At 36.9% G+C, this 14,479-nt stretch overlaps 1 protein-coding gene across 28 annotated transcripts in view; it reads right to left on the bottom strand.

Annotated features, from left to right (window-relative positions):
• Positions 1 to 14,479, bottom strand: part of DLG1 (discs large MAGUK scaffold protein 1) — a 278,145-nt gene that overhangs the window by 107,323 nt on the left and 156,343 nt on the right. For all 28 annotated transcript variants that reach the window (XM_033213126.1, XM_033213130.1, XM_033213141.1 and 25 more), the window contains one exon: positions 7,416 to 7,469. In XM_033213126.1, coding sequence (XP_033069017.1) covers positions 7,416 to 7,469 — 54 coding nt within the window. The remainder of the gene's footprint in view (positions 1 to 7,415; positions 7,470 to 14,479) is intronic.

The raw sequence follows: 14,479 nt of genomic DNA, 5'->3' as shown, positions 1-14,479 counted from the left end.
ATTAAAAAAATGAAGAGGCTGGGCGTGGTGGCTCAAGCCTGTAATCCCAGCACTTTGGGAGGCCGAGGCGGGAGGATCACGAGGTCAGGAGATTGAGACCATCCTGGCTAACACGGTGAAACCCCGTCTCCACTAAAAATACACAAAAAACTAGCCGGGCGTGGTGGCGGGCGCCTGTAGTCCCAGCTACTTAGGAGGCTGAGGCAGGAGAATGACCCCAGGAGGCGGGGCTTGCACTGAGCCCAGATCGCACCACTGCACTCCAGCCTGGGCAACAGGGTAAGACTCCGTCTCAAAAAAAAAGAAGAAAGCCTCCAAGAAGTTTGGGACTATGTTAAACACCCAAAACTAAGAATAATTGGTGTTCCCGAGGAAGAAGAGAAACCTAACAGTTTGGAAAACATATTTGAGAAAATAATGGAGGAAAACTTTCCTGGCCTTGCTAGAGATCTAGACATCCAAATACAAGAAGCTCAAAGAACATCTGAGAAATTCATCACAAAAAGATCATCGCCTAGGCACACAGTCTATTTAAAGTCAAGACAAAGGAAATAATCCTAAGAGCTGTGAGGCAAAAGCACCAGGTAACCTATAAAGGAAAATCTACCAGATTAACAGCAGATTTCTCAGCAGAAACCCTACAAGCTAGAAGGGACTGGGGTCCTATCTTTAGCTTCCTTAAAACAATTATCAGCCAAGAATTTTGCATCCAGCAAAACTAAGCTTTATAAACGATACAGTCTTTTCCAGACCAAAAAAGGCTGAGAGAATTCGCCACTACCAAGCCAGCACTGTAAGAACTGCTAAAAGGAGTTCTAAATCTTGAAACAAATCCTCGAAATACATCAAAACAGAACTTCTCTAAAGCATAAATCTCACAGGACCTATATAACAATAACACAATGAAAACAAAACAAAACAAAACAAAACAAAACAAAACAACAACAACAACAAAAAAAACCAAAGGCATTCAGGCAACAAATAGCACAATGAATGGTACCTCACATCTCAGCACTAATGTTGAGGGTAAATGGCCTAAATGCTCCACTTAAAAGACAGAGAATGGCTGGGCGTTGTGGCAGGCACCTGTAGTCCCAGCTACATGGGAGGCCGAGGCAGGAGAATGGCATGAACCCAGGAGGTGGAGCTTGCAATGAGCCAAGATCACGCCACTGCACTCCAGCCTGGGCGACAGTGCGAGACTCCGTCTCATAAAAAAAGATACAGAATGGGTAAGAATTCACCAACCAAATTTCTGCTATCTTCAAGAGATTCACCTAACTCCTGAGGACTCAAATAAACTTAAGGTAAATGGGTGAAAAAAGATACTCCATGCAAATGGACACCAAAAGCGAGCAGTAGTAGCTATTCTTTCATCAGACAAAACAAACTTTAAAGCAACAGCAGTTAAAAAAGACAAAGAAGGACATTATATAATGATAAAAGGATTAGTCCAACGATCAGATCCTAAATACATATGCATCTAACACTGGAGCCCTCAAATTCGTAATTACTACTAGACCTAAGAAATGAGATAGATGGCAATACAATAATAGTGTGGGACTTTGAATATTCCAATACTCCACTGACAGCACTAGACAGGTCATTAAGACCGAAAGTCAATAAAGAAACAATGGACTTAAACTATACCCTAAAACAAATGGACTTAACAGATATTTACAGAATATTCTATCCAACAACTGCAGAATATACATTCTGTTCATCAGCACATGGAACATTCTCCAAGACAGACTATACGAGAGGCCACAAAACAAATCTCGGTAAATTTAAGAAAAATCAAAACTATATCAACTGTACTGTCTCTGACGACAGTGGAACAAAACTGAAAATCAACTCCAAAAGGAATCCTCGAAACTACGTAAATACATGGAAATTAAACAACCTGCTACTGAATGACTGTTCAGTCAGCAATGAAATCAAGATGGAAATTAAGATTCTTTGAACTGGATAACAGTGACACAACCTATCAAAACCTCTGGGATACAGCAAAAGTAGTGCCAAGAGTAAAGTTCATAGCATGAAATGCCTACATCAGAAAGTCTGAAAGAGCACAAAGAGACAATCTAAGGTTACAACCAAAGGAACTGGAGAAACACAAACAATCCAAACCCGAACCCAGCAGAAGAAAAGAAATAACAGAGATCAGAGCAGAACTAAATGAAATTGAAACAAACAAACAACACAAAAGACAAATAAAACAAAAAGCTAGATCTTTGAAAAGGTACATAAAATTGACAGACTATTAGCGAGATTAACCACGAAAAGGAGAGATGATCCAAATGGCCGGCGTGGTGGCTCACGCCTGTAATCCCAGCACTTTGGGAGGCTGAGGTGGGTGGATCACTTGAGGTCAGGAGTTGGAGATCAGTCTGGCCAACATGGTGAAACCCCATTTCTACTAAAAATACAAAAATTAGCTGGGTGTGGTGGCGTGCACCTGTGATCCCAGCTACTCGGGTGACTGAGGCAGAAGCATTGCTTGAACCCAGGAGGTAGAGGCGGCAGTGACCCGAGATTGTGCCACAGCCTGAGTGACAGAGCGAGACTCCATCTCAAAGTAAAAGATCCAAACAAGCTGAATGAGCAATGAAATAGGAGATAATATAACCAATGCCACAGAAATACGAAAGATTATTCAAAGCTACTATGAACACCTTTATATGCATAAACTAGAAAACGTTGAGATGGATAAATTCCTGGAAATATACAACCTTCCTAGATTAAACCAGGAAGAAATAGAAACTCTGAACAGAGCAATAACAAGCAGTGAGATTGAAATGGTAATTAAGAAATTGCCAATGAACAAAAAAGTCCAGCACAAGACAGATGCACAGCTGAATTCTGTCAGACATTCAAAGAAGAAATGGTACCAATCCTATTGACAATATTCAAAAAGATAGAGAAAAAGGGAATCCTCCCTAAATCATTCTATGAAGCCAGTGTAACACTAATAACAAAACCAGGGAATGATCTAACAAAAAAAGAAAACTACAGACACATATCCCCAATTAACACAGATACAAAAATCCTCAACCGCATATCAAGAGAATCCACCATGATCAAGTGGGTTTCATACCAGGGATGCAGGGATGGTTTAATATATATAAGTCAGTAAATGTGATACACCACAGAAACAGATTTAAAAACAAAAATCACACGATCATCTCAATAGATGCAGAAAAAGTATTTGACAAAATCCAGCATCCCTTTATAATTAAAACCCTCAGCAAAATCAGCACAGAAGGGACAAACCTTAAGATAATAAAAGCCACCTATGACAAACCCACAGCCAACATTATATTGAATGGGGAGAAGTTAAAAGCATTCCCCCTGAGAAGTGGAAAAAGACAAGGATGCCCGCTTTCACCACTTCTACTCAACACAGTACTGGAAGTCCTAGCCAGAGCAATCAGACGAGAGAGAGAAAGAAAGAAGGGCACCCAAATTGGTACAGAGGAAGACAAAAGATTGCTGTTTGCTGCTGATATAATCGCATACCTAGAAAACCCTAAAGACTCATCCAAAAACCTCCTAGAACTGGTAAGTGAATTCAGCAAAGTTTCAGGATACAAAATTAATGTGCACAAATCAGTACCTCTGCTATATACCAACAGTGACCAAACTGAGAAACAAATCAAGAACTCAACCCCAGGCCGGGCATGGTGGCCTACACCTGTAATCCCAGCACTCTGGGAGGCCGAGGCGGGTGGATCACCGGAGGTCAGAAGTTCGAGACCAGCCTGACCAACATGGCGAAACCCTGTCTTTCCTAAAAATACAAAAATTAGCTGGGCGTGGTGGTGCATGCCTGTAATCCCAGCTACTTGGGGCAGGGGCCAGGGGGTGGGGGCTGAGACAGGAGAAGCACTTGAATCCAGGAGGCGAAGGTTGCAGTAAGCTGTTGTGCTACTGTACTCCAGTCTGGGCCACAGAGTGAGACACTGTCTCAAAAAAATAAATACATAAAATAAAAACAAAAATTACTCAACCCTTCTTACAATAGCTAAAGGAAAATAAAATACTTAGGAATATACCTAACCAAGGAGGTGAAATACCTCTACAAAGAAAACTACAAAACACTACTGAAAGAAATCACAGACGACATAAACAAATGGAAGCACATCCCATGCTCATGGACGGGTAGAATCAATATTGTCAAATGACTATACTGCCAAAAGTAATCTACAAATTCAATGCAATTCCCACCAAAATACCACCATAATTCTTCACAGAACTAGAAAAAACATTCTTAAAATTCATATGGAACCAAAAAAGACCCTCCATAGCCAAAGTAAGACTGAGCAAAAGGAACAAATCTGGAGGCACCACATTACCTGGCCCCAAACTATACTATGAGGCCATAGTCACCAAAACAGCATGGTACTGGTATAAAAATGGATACATAGAATGAAGCAGAATAGAAAACCCAGAAAGAAAGTCAAATACTTACAGCCAACTGATTTTTGACAAAGCAAACAAAAACATAAAAGTGGGGAAAGGACACCCTATTCGACAAATGGTGCTGGGATAATTGGCGAGCCACATGTGGAGAATGAAACTGGATCCTCATCTCTCACCTTATAAAAAAATCAACTCAAAATGGATCAGAGACTTAAATCTAAGACTTGAAACCGTTAAAACTTTAGAAGATAACATCAGAAAACCCTTCTAAACATCGGCTTAGGCGAAGACTTCATGACCAAGAACCCAAAAGCAAATCCAACAAAAACAAAGATACACAGACGGGACTTAATTAAACTAAGAAGCTTCTGCACAGCAAAACAAATAATCAGCAGACTTAACAGACAACCTACAGAGTGGGAGAAAATCTTCACAATCTATACCTCTGACAAAGGACTAATATCCAGAATCCACAGGGAACACTTTTACACTGTTGATGGGAATGTAAACTAGTACAACCATTATGGAAAACAGTACAGAGATTCCTTAAAGAACTAAAAGTAGATCAATCGTTTGATCCAGCAATTCTACCACTAGATATCTACACAGAGGAAAAGAAGTCATTATATGAAAAAGACACTTGCACGTGCATGTTGACAGTAGTGCAATTCACAATTGCAAAATTATGGAACCAGCCCAAATGCCCATTTTTCAATGAGTGGATAAAAAAATATATGGTGTGTACACACGCACACACACACCACGGAATACTACTCAGCCATAAAAAGGAATGAAATAATGGCATTTGCGGCAATCTGAATGGAACTGGAAATTATTATTCTAAGTGAAATAACTCAGGAATGGAAAACCAAACATAGTATGTTCTCACTCGTAAGTGGGAGCTAAGCTATGAGGATGCAAAGGCGTAAGAATGATACATTGGCATTTGGGGACTCAGGGGAAAGCATGGGAGCAGGGTGAGGGATAAAAGACTACACACTGGGTATAGTATACACTGTTCGGATGATGGGTGCACCAAAATCTCAGAAATCACCACTAACTTATTCATGTAACCAAACACCACCTGCTCCCTAAAACCTACTGAAATAATAAAAACAAAAATCCAAAAAACAAAAAATAAAATCCTGAAGTTTCCCATCCTTTAAAATTAAAAAAAGAAAAAAGACATAAAAAGCATCCAGAGATAAACTATCTCTATTTGCCAATGACATGATCCTGTATATAGAAAATTCAAACTACATAACTACTAGAGGTAACAAATGAGTTCAGCAAGGTTGTGGGATCAAAGATAAACACCTAAAAGGCAACTGTATTTCCATATGCTAGCAATAAAAATTCCAAAAATAAACAAAACAATTCCATTCATAACAGCATCAAAAGAATAAAATACTCGCTGGGCATGGCTCACCCCTGTAATCCCAGCACTTTGGGAGGCCGAGGCAGGTTGGATGACTTGAGCTCAGGAGTTCGAAATCAACCTGGGCAACATGGTAAAACCCTATCTCTACCTAAAATACAAAAAAAATTGTGGTGGCACATGTCTGTGTTCCCAACTACTTGGGAGGCTGAGATGGGAGGACCATCTTGAGCCTGGGAGGTGGAGGCTGCAGTGAGCTAAGATTGTCCCAACAACACTCCAGCCTGGGTGACAGAGTGAAACACTGTCTCAAAAAAAAAAAAAAAAAAAAAAGGGAGAGGAGCGAGAGAATACTTACAAATAAATTTAACAAAAGAACTCCAAGACTTGTACACAGAAAACTGTAAAACATTATTGAAAGGAATTACAGAAATACACCCATATATTTAGAGTTAACAGATTCTCTATATGGTTGCCAAGGCCATTCAATGTGGAAAGAAGAGTCTTTTCAACAGTGATAATATCCACACACAAAAGAAAGAAGTTGGACTTCTACTTCACATTACAACTCAAAATGAATCAAAGACCAAAATGTAAAATCAAAACCATAAAACTCTTAGAAGAAAACTTAAGTCTTTATGATGTTAAATTATGCAATGGCTTCTCAGGTACAATACAAAAAGTTACAAAAGAAAAAATATTTTAAAAAGCATTGATTTTTAGACTCAATCATTATCGTGAAATTGCATTTTCTAAAGTTTTATCCACTTATACTTCAACAAAAATGTATCAGTATATTTTTACCCCATACTCTCACCAGCAGAATGTACTGATAAACTTTTTGATCTTTTGGTAACATAATGTTTAAAATGTATTAACTGTTTTAATTTGCATTTATGTAATTACTCACCTTTTTCTACTTTTTCACCTTAACAAATTATGTTGAGATATTCACATACCATAAAATCTACCTTTTTAAAGTATGCAATTCAGTAGTTTCTAGTTTATTCACAGAGTTGTGCCATCATCATCATTTTCTAATTCCAGAACATCCTTACTGCCACATAAACAAACTGTATCTATTAGCAGTCACTCCCCATTCTGCCTACACCCACCACCTGGCAACTGTTAATCTACTTTCGGTAAGTATGGATTTATCTATTCTGGACCTTTCATATAATAAAATTACGCGACAAGTGGGCTTTTGTCCCTGATCAATTTAAAATAACAAGGTTATAACTAATTATTTTAGTATATCCGAATGCACAAAAAAACCTGGTTACTAAAAATCCAGTCATTCAGTTGGACTTCTAAAATGATTTAAATATACGGCGCTGTGTAAGTGACCAATGGTTAGAGACAACCTTTTGTGAAAGTTAGCCATCATAATTTCAAAATTAAATTATAGATTTCTATTTAAAAATTTCTGCTTTACATAAGAAAAAAAAAAAACCAAAGGAGGACATATTATTTCATTTACTATAGCTATTACAGCTGTAGTATAGTGATAGGACATCTTAAGAGAAATGTATTAGAGAAAATGCCATGGTATTTGTATGAAAAATGGAACAGGAAAGGCAGAATTACTTAAATGTGGGAAGGAAATGGAACTTACATAAGTTGGTGTTTCCAAGCTCTCTGTGTTGACCAGGACTGGAGGAGGATTTGCCTTAAAAAAAAGTTGTAAACGTGTTAGCTTAACAAGAAAATAAAAACATTACATGTTAATGTCACAATGTTAGAGGCACATGAAAGACTTGCTATTTCTTAAGTCATAATCTTATATGAGCTTTTTATATGTTAAATAATATATCCTTTTTCCAGCCCCAAACAGAAAAAAATATGTATAAGCAGTTAAAATAGATTGGCTTTTAAGAAATAAATTGTTATTTCTGCTAAAACAGTCATGATTTTCTTAAGTTTTACACAGATCACCATAGCCTTCTCATAAAATCCATGAATATTCTTTAGTGTAACCAACAACTCTTCCTAGGTTGCTCAGAAATCATTGTTTTCTATTCCCAAGGATACCATAAAGATTTCAATCATTTCATCACTCAGGAAAAAATTCTTCCCACAGTGAAGTGTTTTTATACAGGGGGGAAAAAAAAGTCTATCACAGAAATTAATTGTAAACTTTTAGAAAACTAAAAACACTCTTAATGTAAAAACCCCTGATTATTTTCAGCAGCGATGATAGCTTTCCACTGTTATTCTAGACCGCTCACAGAATTAACAGTGATTTACTACGGCAAGAAAAATAAGCAGAATAACACACACCTAGTTAAGTTTGGACTGAAAAAAGTCTTGGTTTTCTGGTTAGGTTAGAAATTATGATGTATACGAAACTAAAGAATAAAATGCAATTCATACCAAATGAAAAATATATTTAAAAACTGATGTAATTCCCCTCAAATTTCTTTCTTCTGAATATTTAGTTATAAAAGTATCAAGCCAAATAACAGTTTCAGAGAATAAAAAAGATGACTATCATTTCAACAAACTTTAGAAGATATGCTTATAAACATTAATAGTTCTACTTAATTAACTAAAGAATTATACATAAAAGCTGTATAAAAGAACATTATTACACAAAATAATCACTTTCTTCCAAATATATAGGCTTTTAATAATGGTGAATATTCAAAGTTCACATAACACATTATTTTCAGCACAGGGCTATAGCTAAATGATATGATAAAATGCTTACACAACCCAGTTTCATGGTTAAAAAATTATACAGTATGCATTTGGGCTATATCAAGCAGTAAGTTAAAAATGAGCAGCTAATACTTCATTACATATAAACATAAAATTAAATATAATACTTCATGTTTAGTCCTACCATTGAATAACAGTCTACCTTTGAATAATTCAGTGAAAGTCCACTTAACAAATAAAAATCGTACTTATAAAATTGCTATTTAAGCAAAGTTACTCAACTTACAGACATTTGAGATTTTATAAATATTTCAAATTACTTATTTCCCAATGGCATATTGAGATTGCTCAAACATAATATTTTACTTTGCTAAAAAAATTAATAATACAACTTCACTTTATTCTGCTTAAGCAATTACAGAAGAAGAGGGCAAGAAAGAATAGGATATTTAAAGTCACAAAAGAAATTACATTTTAAAAACACTATGGCAAGAAAGTCTTTTGGTCCTTCTGCCGATTTTTTTACCAAACATGCAGAGGAGAAAGTTGTTTTGCATCAAAATCTGATTTATACCTAATTATTATAATGTTAGCTGCTTATCAGACCCAACTCATCATCACTGCATAGAAGTTACCTTTTGATTCTATTCATTTAGAAGGTATTGCTAATGTTGAAATACATATAAACAAAATGACATAAGATGTTTTATTTACTTCAAAATAAAACACTGGAAGGCTGGGAGCAGGAGGGGTTATGGATCAAATAGAAGTACACGAGTTGACTGCTGTAGCTGGTGATGGGTATACATAGTTAATTGTACTATTACTTCTACATTTGAGTATTTTTGAGATTTTGCATAATAAAAAGTAGACCAAAAAATCACTTTGAGCCAAGTACTCAGTTTTAAAGCAGTTAATAGCTAAAGTAGTTGTGAAATAATCTAGGTTGGGGTTGCTATTAAGATACTGGCATTCAGGCCAAGCGCGGAGGCTCATGCCTATAATCCTAGCACTTTGGGAGGCCAAGGCTGGTGGATCACTTGAAATCAGGAGTTTGGGGTGAGCAAAATTATGTTTCTTAAGCCTTATTACTGATGCTTGGGTCAAATTATTTAGGAACTTTTTAGTTCCTCCTTCTGGAATATCCTTGCCCTTATACTGCCTCTACCCCCAATCTCTAAGTGAATTATAGGGCTTCATTGTTGTCCAAGTTGGAAAGATACACAATGGTATATAAATTTTAGTAACAGACTAGGCATTTCTATAGCTTCCTATGGTGTGCAACATATTTTCTTTTATATTACTTCTCTGGAGCCTCACACAGTCCCCCTGGGTAAAGACTGGTGTTGCTATCTTTTCACAGATGGAGAAAATGAATTTCAATAACAATTGTGATTTATACTCAAATGTCACTGAGTGGTAGAGGGAGGTATAGGGAGACCTAGAACCAGGTCTGAGATGACAGGGTCACTTGAACCAAGGTGCAATGAAGGGTTTTTCTTCACTTGAAATAATTTCACGTACACTCTTTCCAAGTCTTTTAGTTGTAGTTGTCTGATTTTCCACGTTACCTGTTCTACTACCCGCTCTCTTGGTTAAGGATCCCAAAGTCTTTTTTTTTTTTTTTTTTTTTTTTTTTGAGACAGAGTCTTGCTCTGTCGCCCAGGGTAGGATTTTTAAAGTCAGGTTTATTGGCTGAGCACATGGCTCACCCAAATTTTACTATTCTATTTCATTAACAAAGGATCTTGTAGTGTTTGCTGCTGTAACAGACTGAAGCAAACTTACAAAGTTGCAGAGGGCAATATTACATTTTTAAAAATTGTGTTAAATTCTAAGATCCAATTATTTTAAAACAGGTCAAAATAGTTTAGAAAATGCACTTTTACAATGTGCATTGTATTCTCCTTCTCAGCACTGATCAAAGTTTCATTATGTTATTTGTCTAATGTTTCTTCCTCCTCTACTCAATTATAAACAAGTGCTTTTCCAATGCAGCACTCACAAACCCCAGAGAATACCTCTTAGATCCTAATTTGAGACACACTGCATTCAAAGTTAAATGCTATGACTGAGGTGATCACTGCAGGTTAAAATGATTGTAAAAACAAATGGGGTGGATTCTGAAAAGATGATAGAGTAGGAAGCACCACAAATCTGTTTCTCCACCTTGACAACAATTTCAGTGGCAGCATCTGTCTGATGTAAATATTTTGGAACCTGGAGTCTACTGAAGGCTTGCAACTTCCAGGTGAAGGCTTGGACAATAAACTGTAGTTAATTTCAGTCACTTCCAGATTTAGCACAGGAGCATACTCTATCCCTCAGTCAACTGTGTGATGCTTGCACAAGTCATGGTGGGCAAAGAAAATTACGTTCTCCAAATATTGGAGATCTGTGCTCTAACTGCTGCTTCTCATCACAAAGGTGCAAACAGGCTATGGATACTGCTGTTTCACCTCCTCCTCACTGTTGCAAACCCCACCCAAACCTCTCAGGCTGAACTGATTTCCAGGAGATTTAAAGAGCTGGAGCCTCCCCTTCCTACACACCAATTCAATTTTCTTTTTCCCCTTTTGGGAGCCAGACACTGAAGACGAGGACATTAAAAACCAACCACATACATGGAGGAAATTAGAAAGTCACTGTGCATGCCCAGGGGAATGACAGGCTCAGAAAACATCTAAGAAGACCCTACGTTTACACCTGAGGCTGATCTTTGACAGCCTCAAACAATCAGAAAAACAGTAACAACAAAAAAAGAAAATGCTGGAGAAGAAGGAGAATCTGATTTCCAGAGTCACCAAATTATTAAATTCAAGCGTGCTGTTTTCACGGGAAAAAGAAATCCCAAGGCATACAAATATACAAATAAACAAGAATAAATGGCTTATTCAAAAAAGAAATACAAATCAAAAGAAACTGTCCCTTAAAATAAAATCAGGCCAGGTATGGTGGCTTACGCCTGTAATCCCAGCACTTTGGGAGGCTGAGGCGGGCAAATCACGAAGTCAGGAGTCTGAGACCAGCCTGGCCAATATAGTGAAACCCTGTCTCTACTACAAATACAAAAAATTAGCTAGGTGTGGTGGCACGCGCCTGTAATCCCAGCTACTGGGGAGGCTGAGGGAGGAGAATCACTTGAACCCAGAAGGCGGAGGTTGCAGTGAGCCAAGACCACGCCACTGTACTCCAGCCTGTGCAACAGAGCAAGACTCCATCAAAAAACAAACAAACAAATCCCAAAAACCTGATAGCAAATCTACTAGACAAAGACTTTCTTAAAGAATTAAAAGATGTGAACGAAAGCAAGAAAATGCTGTATGAACAAAATGGAAATACCAATAAGGAGAAATAAAATTTATAAAATTCAGGAACTGAGAAGTACAATAACTGAAAATTCAGTGGAGGGATTCAAAAGCATATTTGGGCAGCTAAAAAAATTAGTGAACATGAAGACAGGACAATGGAAAGTATTGAGTCTGAAGAACAGAAATGAAAAAGACTAAAGAAAAGTGAACAGAACCTATGGGACCCGTGAGACACCATCAAGCAGACCAACTAATGCATTGTGGGTGCTGCATGAGAAATGAGAGATAAAAGAGTAGAAAAAATATGTGAAGAAGTAATAGCCAAAACTTCTCAGATTTCATGAAAAATATGAATATAAACATCCAAGAAGCTCAATAAACAAGTAATGAAATCAAACAGACTCACACTGAGGCACATTATACTAGAACTGTCAAAGGACAAAAACAAAGGGAGATTTTTGAAAGCAACAAGAGAAGTGACTTGTCACATACAACAAATCCTCAATGAGAATATCAGCAGACTTCACGTCAGACACTCTGGAGGTCATAAGGCAGTGGGTGGAAATAATGCTAAAATAAGAGGAAAAAGAAACCAAATCTGTCAACTAAAAATCCTGTATCCAGCAAGACAGTCCCTCAAAAGTAAGGGGGAAATTAAGATGTTCCCTGATGAACAAATGCTGAGGGAGTTTGTTATCACTAGAACTGCCCTGAAAGATGTGCTAAAGGTAGCAGTTCAGGTTGAAATGAAAGAAAACTAGACAGTAACTCAAAGTCATATGAAGAAATAAAGATCTCAATAAAGGCAGATACATAGGTAATAATAAACACTAGTTAGCAGTGTTGTAACAATGGTTGTGTAAATTCACTTTTGGTTTTCCACATGATTGAAGAGACTATATTACATTTCCAAATTTTTTTTTTTAAAAACTTAGCCTAGCCAGGCATGGTGGCTCACACCTGTAATCCCAGCAATTTAGGTGGCCGAGGCAGGCAGAGATGGCTTGAGCCCAGGAGTTCAAGACCAGCCTGTGGAACATGGTGAAACCCCATCTCTACAAACGAAAAAAACAAAACAAAATAGCAGCAACAACAAAAACTAACCAGGTGTGGTGGGCACCTGTCTGTAGTCACGGCTATTCAGGAGGCTGAGGCGAGAGAATTGATTGGGCCCAAGAGGTTGAGGCTGCAGTGAGCTGTGATGGCACCACTGCACTCCAGCCTGGGCTACAGAATGAGACCCTGCCTAGAAATAAATAAGCCTAATATTAATAAATAAAGTCAATATTAGTAAATAACGAAAATCAATTATTAGTTTAAAAGCTAACATTATAACTTTGTAACTTCATATTTTGTCTCCTACATAATTTAAGACACTAATGCATTAAAAATTATTAGTTTCTGGCTTTGGGCATACACTATATGAAGATGTAATTTTGTGACATCAACAATTGAAAGGGGTTGGGACAGAGCAGTTACAGGGGCAGAGGTTTCGTATATTATTGCAGTTAAGCTTGTATAAATTGAGATTAGAAGTGTTTAGGATGTCAAATGTAATCCCCTTGGTAATCACATAAAATATAACTAAAGAAAAGACTCAAAGGAAATGAGAAAGTTAAATGTTTCACTACAAAAAATTAACCAAAGACCAAAGAAGACAGCAATGCAGGAAATGAGGAACAAAAAGGCTACAAGGCATATATATAAAGAAAACAAACAGCAAAATGACAAAAGTAAGTCCTTCCTTACCAATAATTACTTTAAACGTAAATAAACTCTTCAATCAAAAGACAGAAATTGGCAGAATAAAATTTTTAAAATGTTCCAACTATAAGCTGTATACAAGAGACTCAGTGTAAATCCAGACACAAATATGCTGAAAGTGAAGTATAGAAAAGGATATTCCATGCAAATAGTAACCAAAGGAGAGAAGGAGTGGCTGTACTCATAACAGACAAAATAGACTTTAAGTCCAAAAAAAGGTTATGAGACAACAAAGGTATTATGTATTAATAAAAGGTTCAATATAGGAATATGTAACAATTACAAAAATTAACGCATCTAATAGCAGACCATCAAAATGTAAGTAGCAAAAATGAGATAGAATTGAAGAAAGAAACGGTTCTACAATAATAGCTGGAGACTTCAATATCACATTCTCCGTAATGGGCAGAACAACCAGACATATGATAAGTAAGGAAATAGAGGAGATGAACAAACACAATATACCAAAGAGACACAGAACTCTTAAACAGAACACACATTCTTCTTAAGGGCACATGGGAATAGAAGGAAACTATGTCAACCTAAGAAAAACCATATACAAAACCCCACAGTGAACATCATACTCAGTGCTGAAAGACTGAAAGCTTTTCCTCTAAGAAAGAAGGCAAGTATGTCTACTTTCACCACTTGTACTCAACATGACCACTAGCTGAATAGTTGAAGTTGTAGTCAAAGCAATTAGGCAAGAAAAAGAAATAAAAGACATCCCAATTAGAAAGGAAGAAGCAAAATTACTTGTTCACAAATGATATGATTTAATACGTAAAACACCCTGAAGATTTTACACAAAAACTGTTGATAATTAAACCAATTAAGCAAAGTAGCAGGACACAAAGTCAATACACAAAAATCAGTTGTATTTCTTCTAACATTGAACAATCTAAAATGGAAATTAAGGAAACAATTCTGTTTATCACAGCAT

Source organism: Trachypithecus francoisi, unplaced genomic scaffold, assembly GCF_009764315.1.
Source record: "Trachypithecus francoisi isolate TF-2019V2 unplaced genomic scaffold, Tfra_2.0 Lachesis_group0, whole genome shotgun sequence".
Taxonomy (NCBI): domain Eukaryota; kingdom Metazoa; phylum Chordata; class Mammalia; order Primates; family Cercopithecidae; genus Trachypithecus; species Trachypithecus francoisi.
The sequence above is the reverse complement of the archived record's forward strand: the minus strand, read 5'-3'. Positions and strand labels throughout refer to the sequence as shown.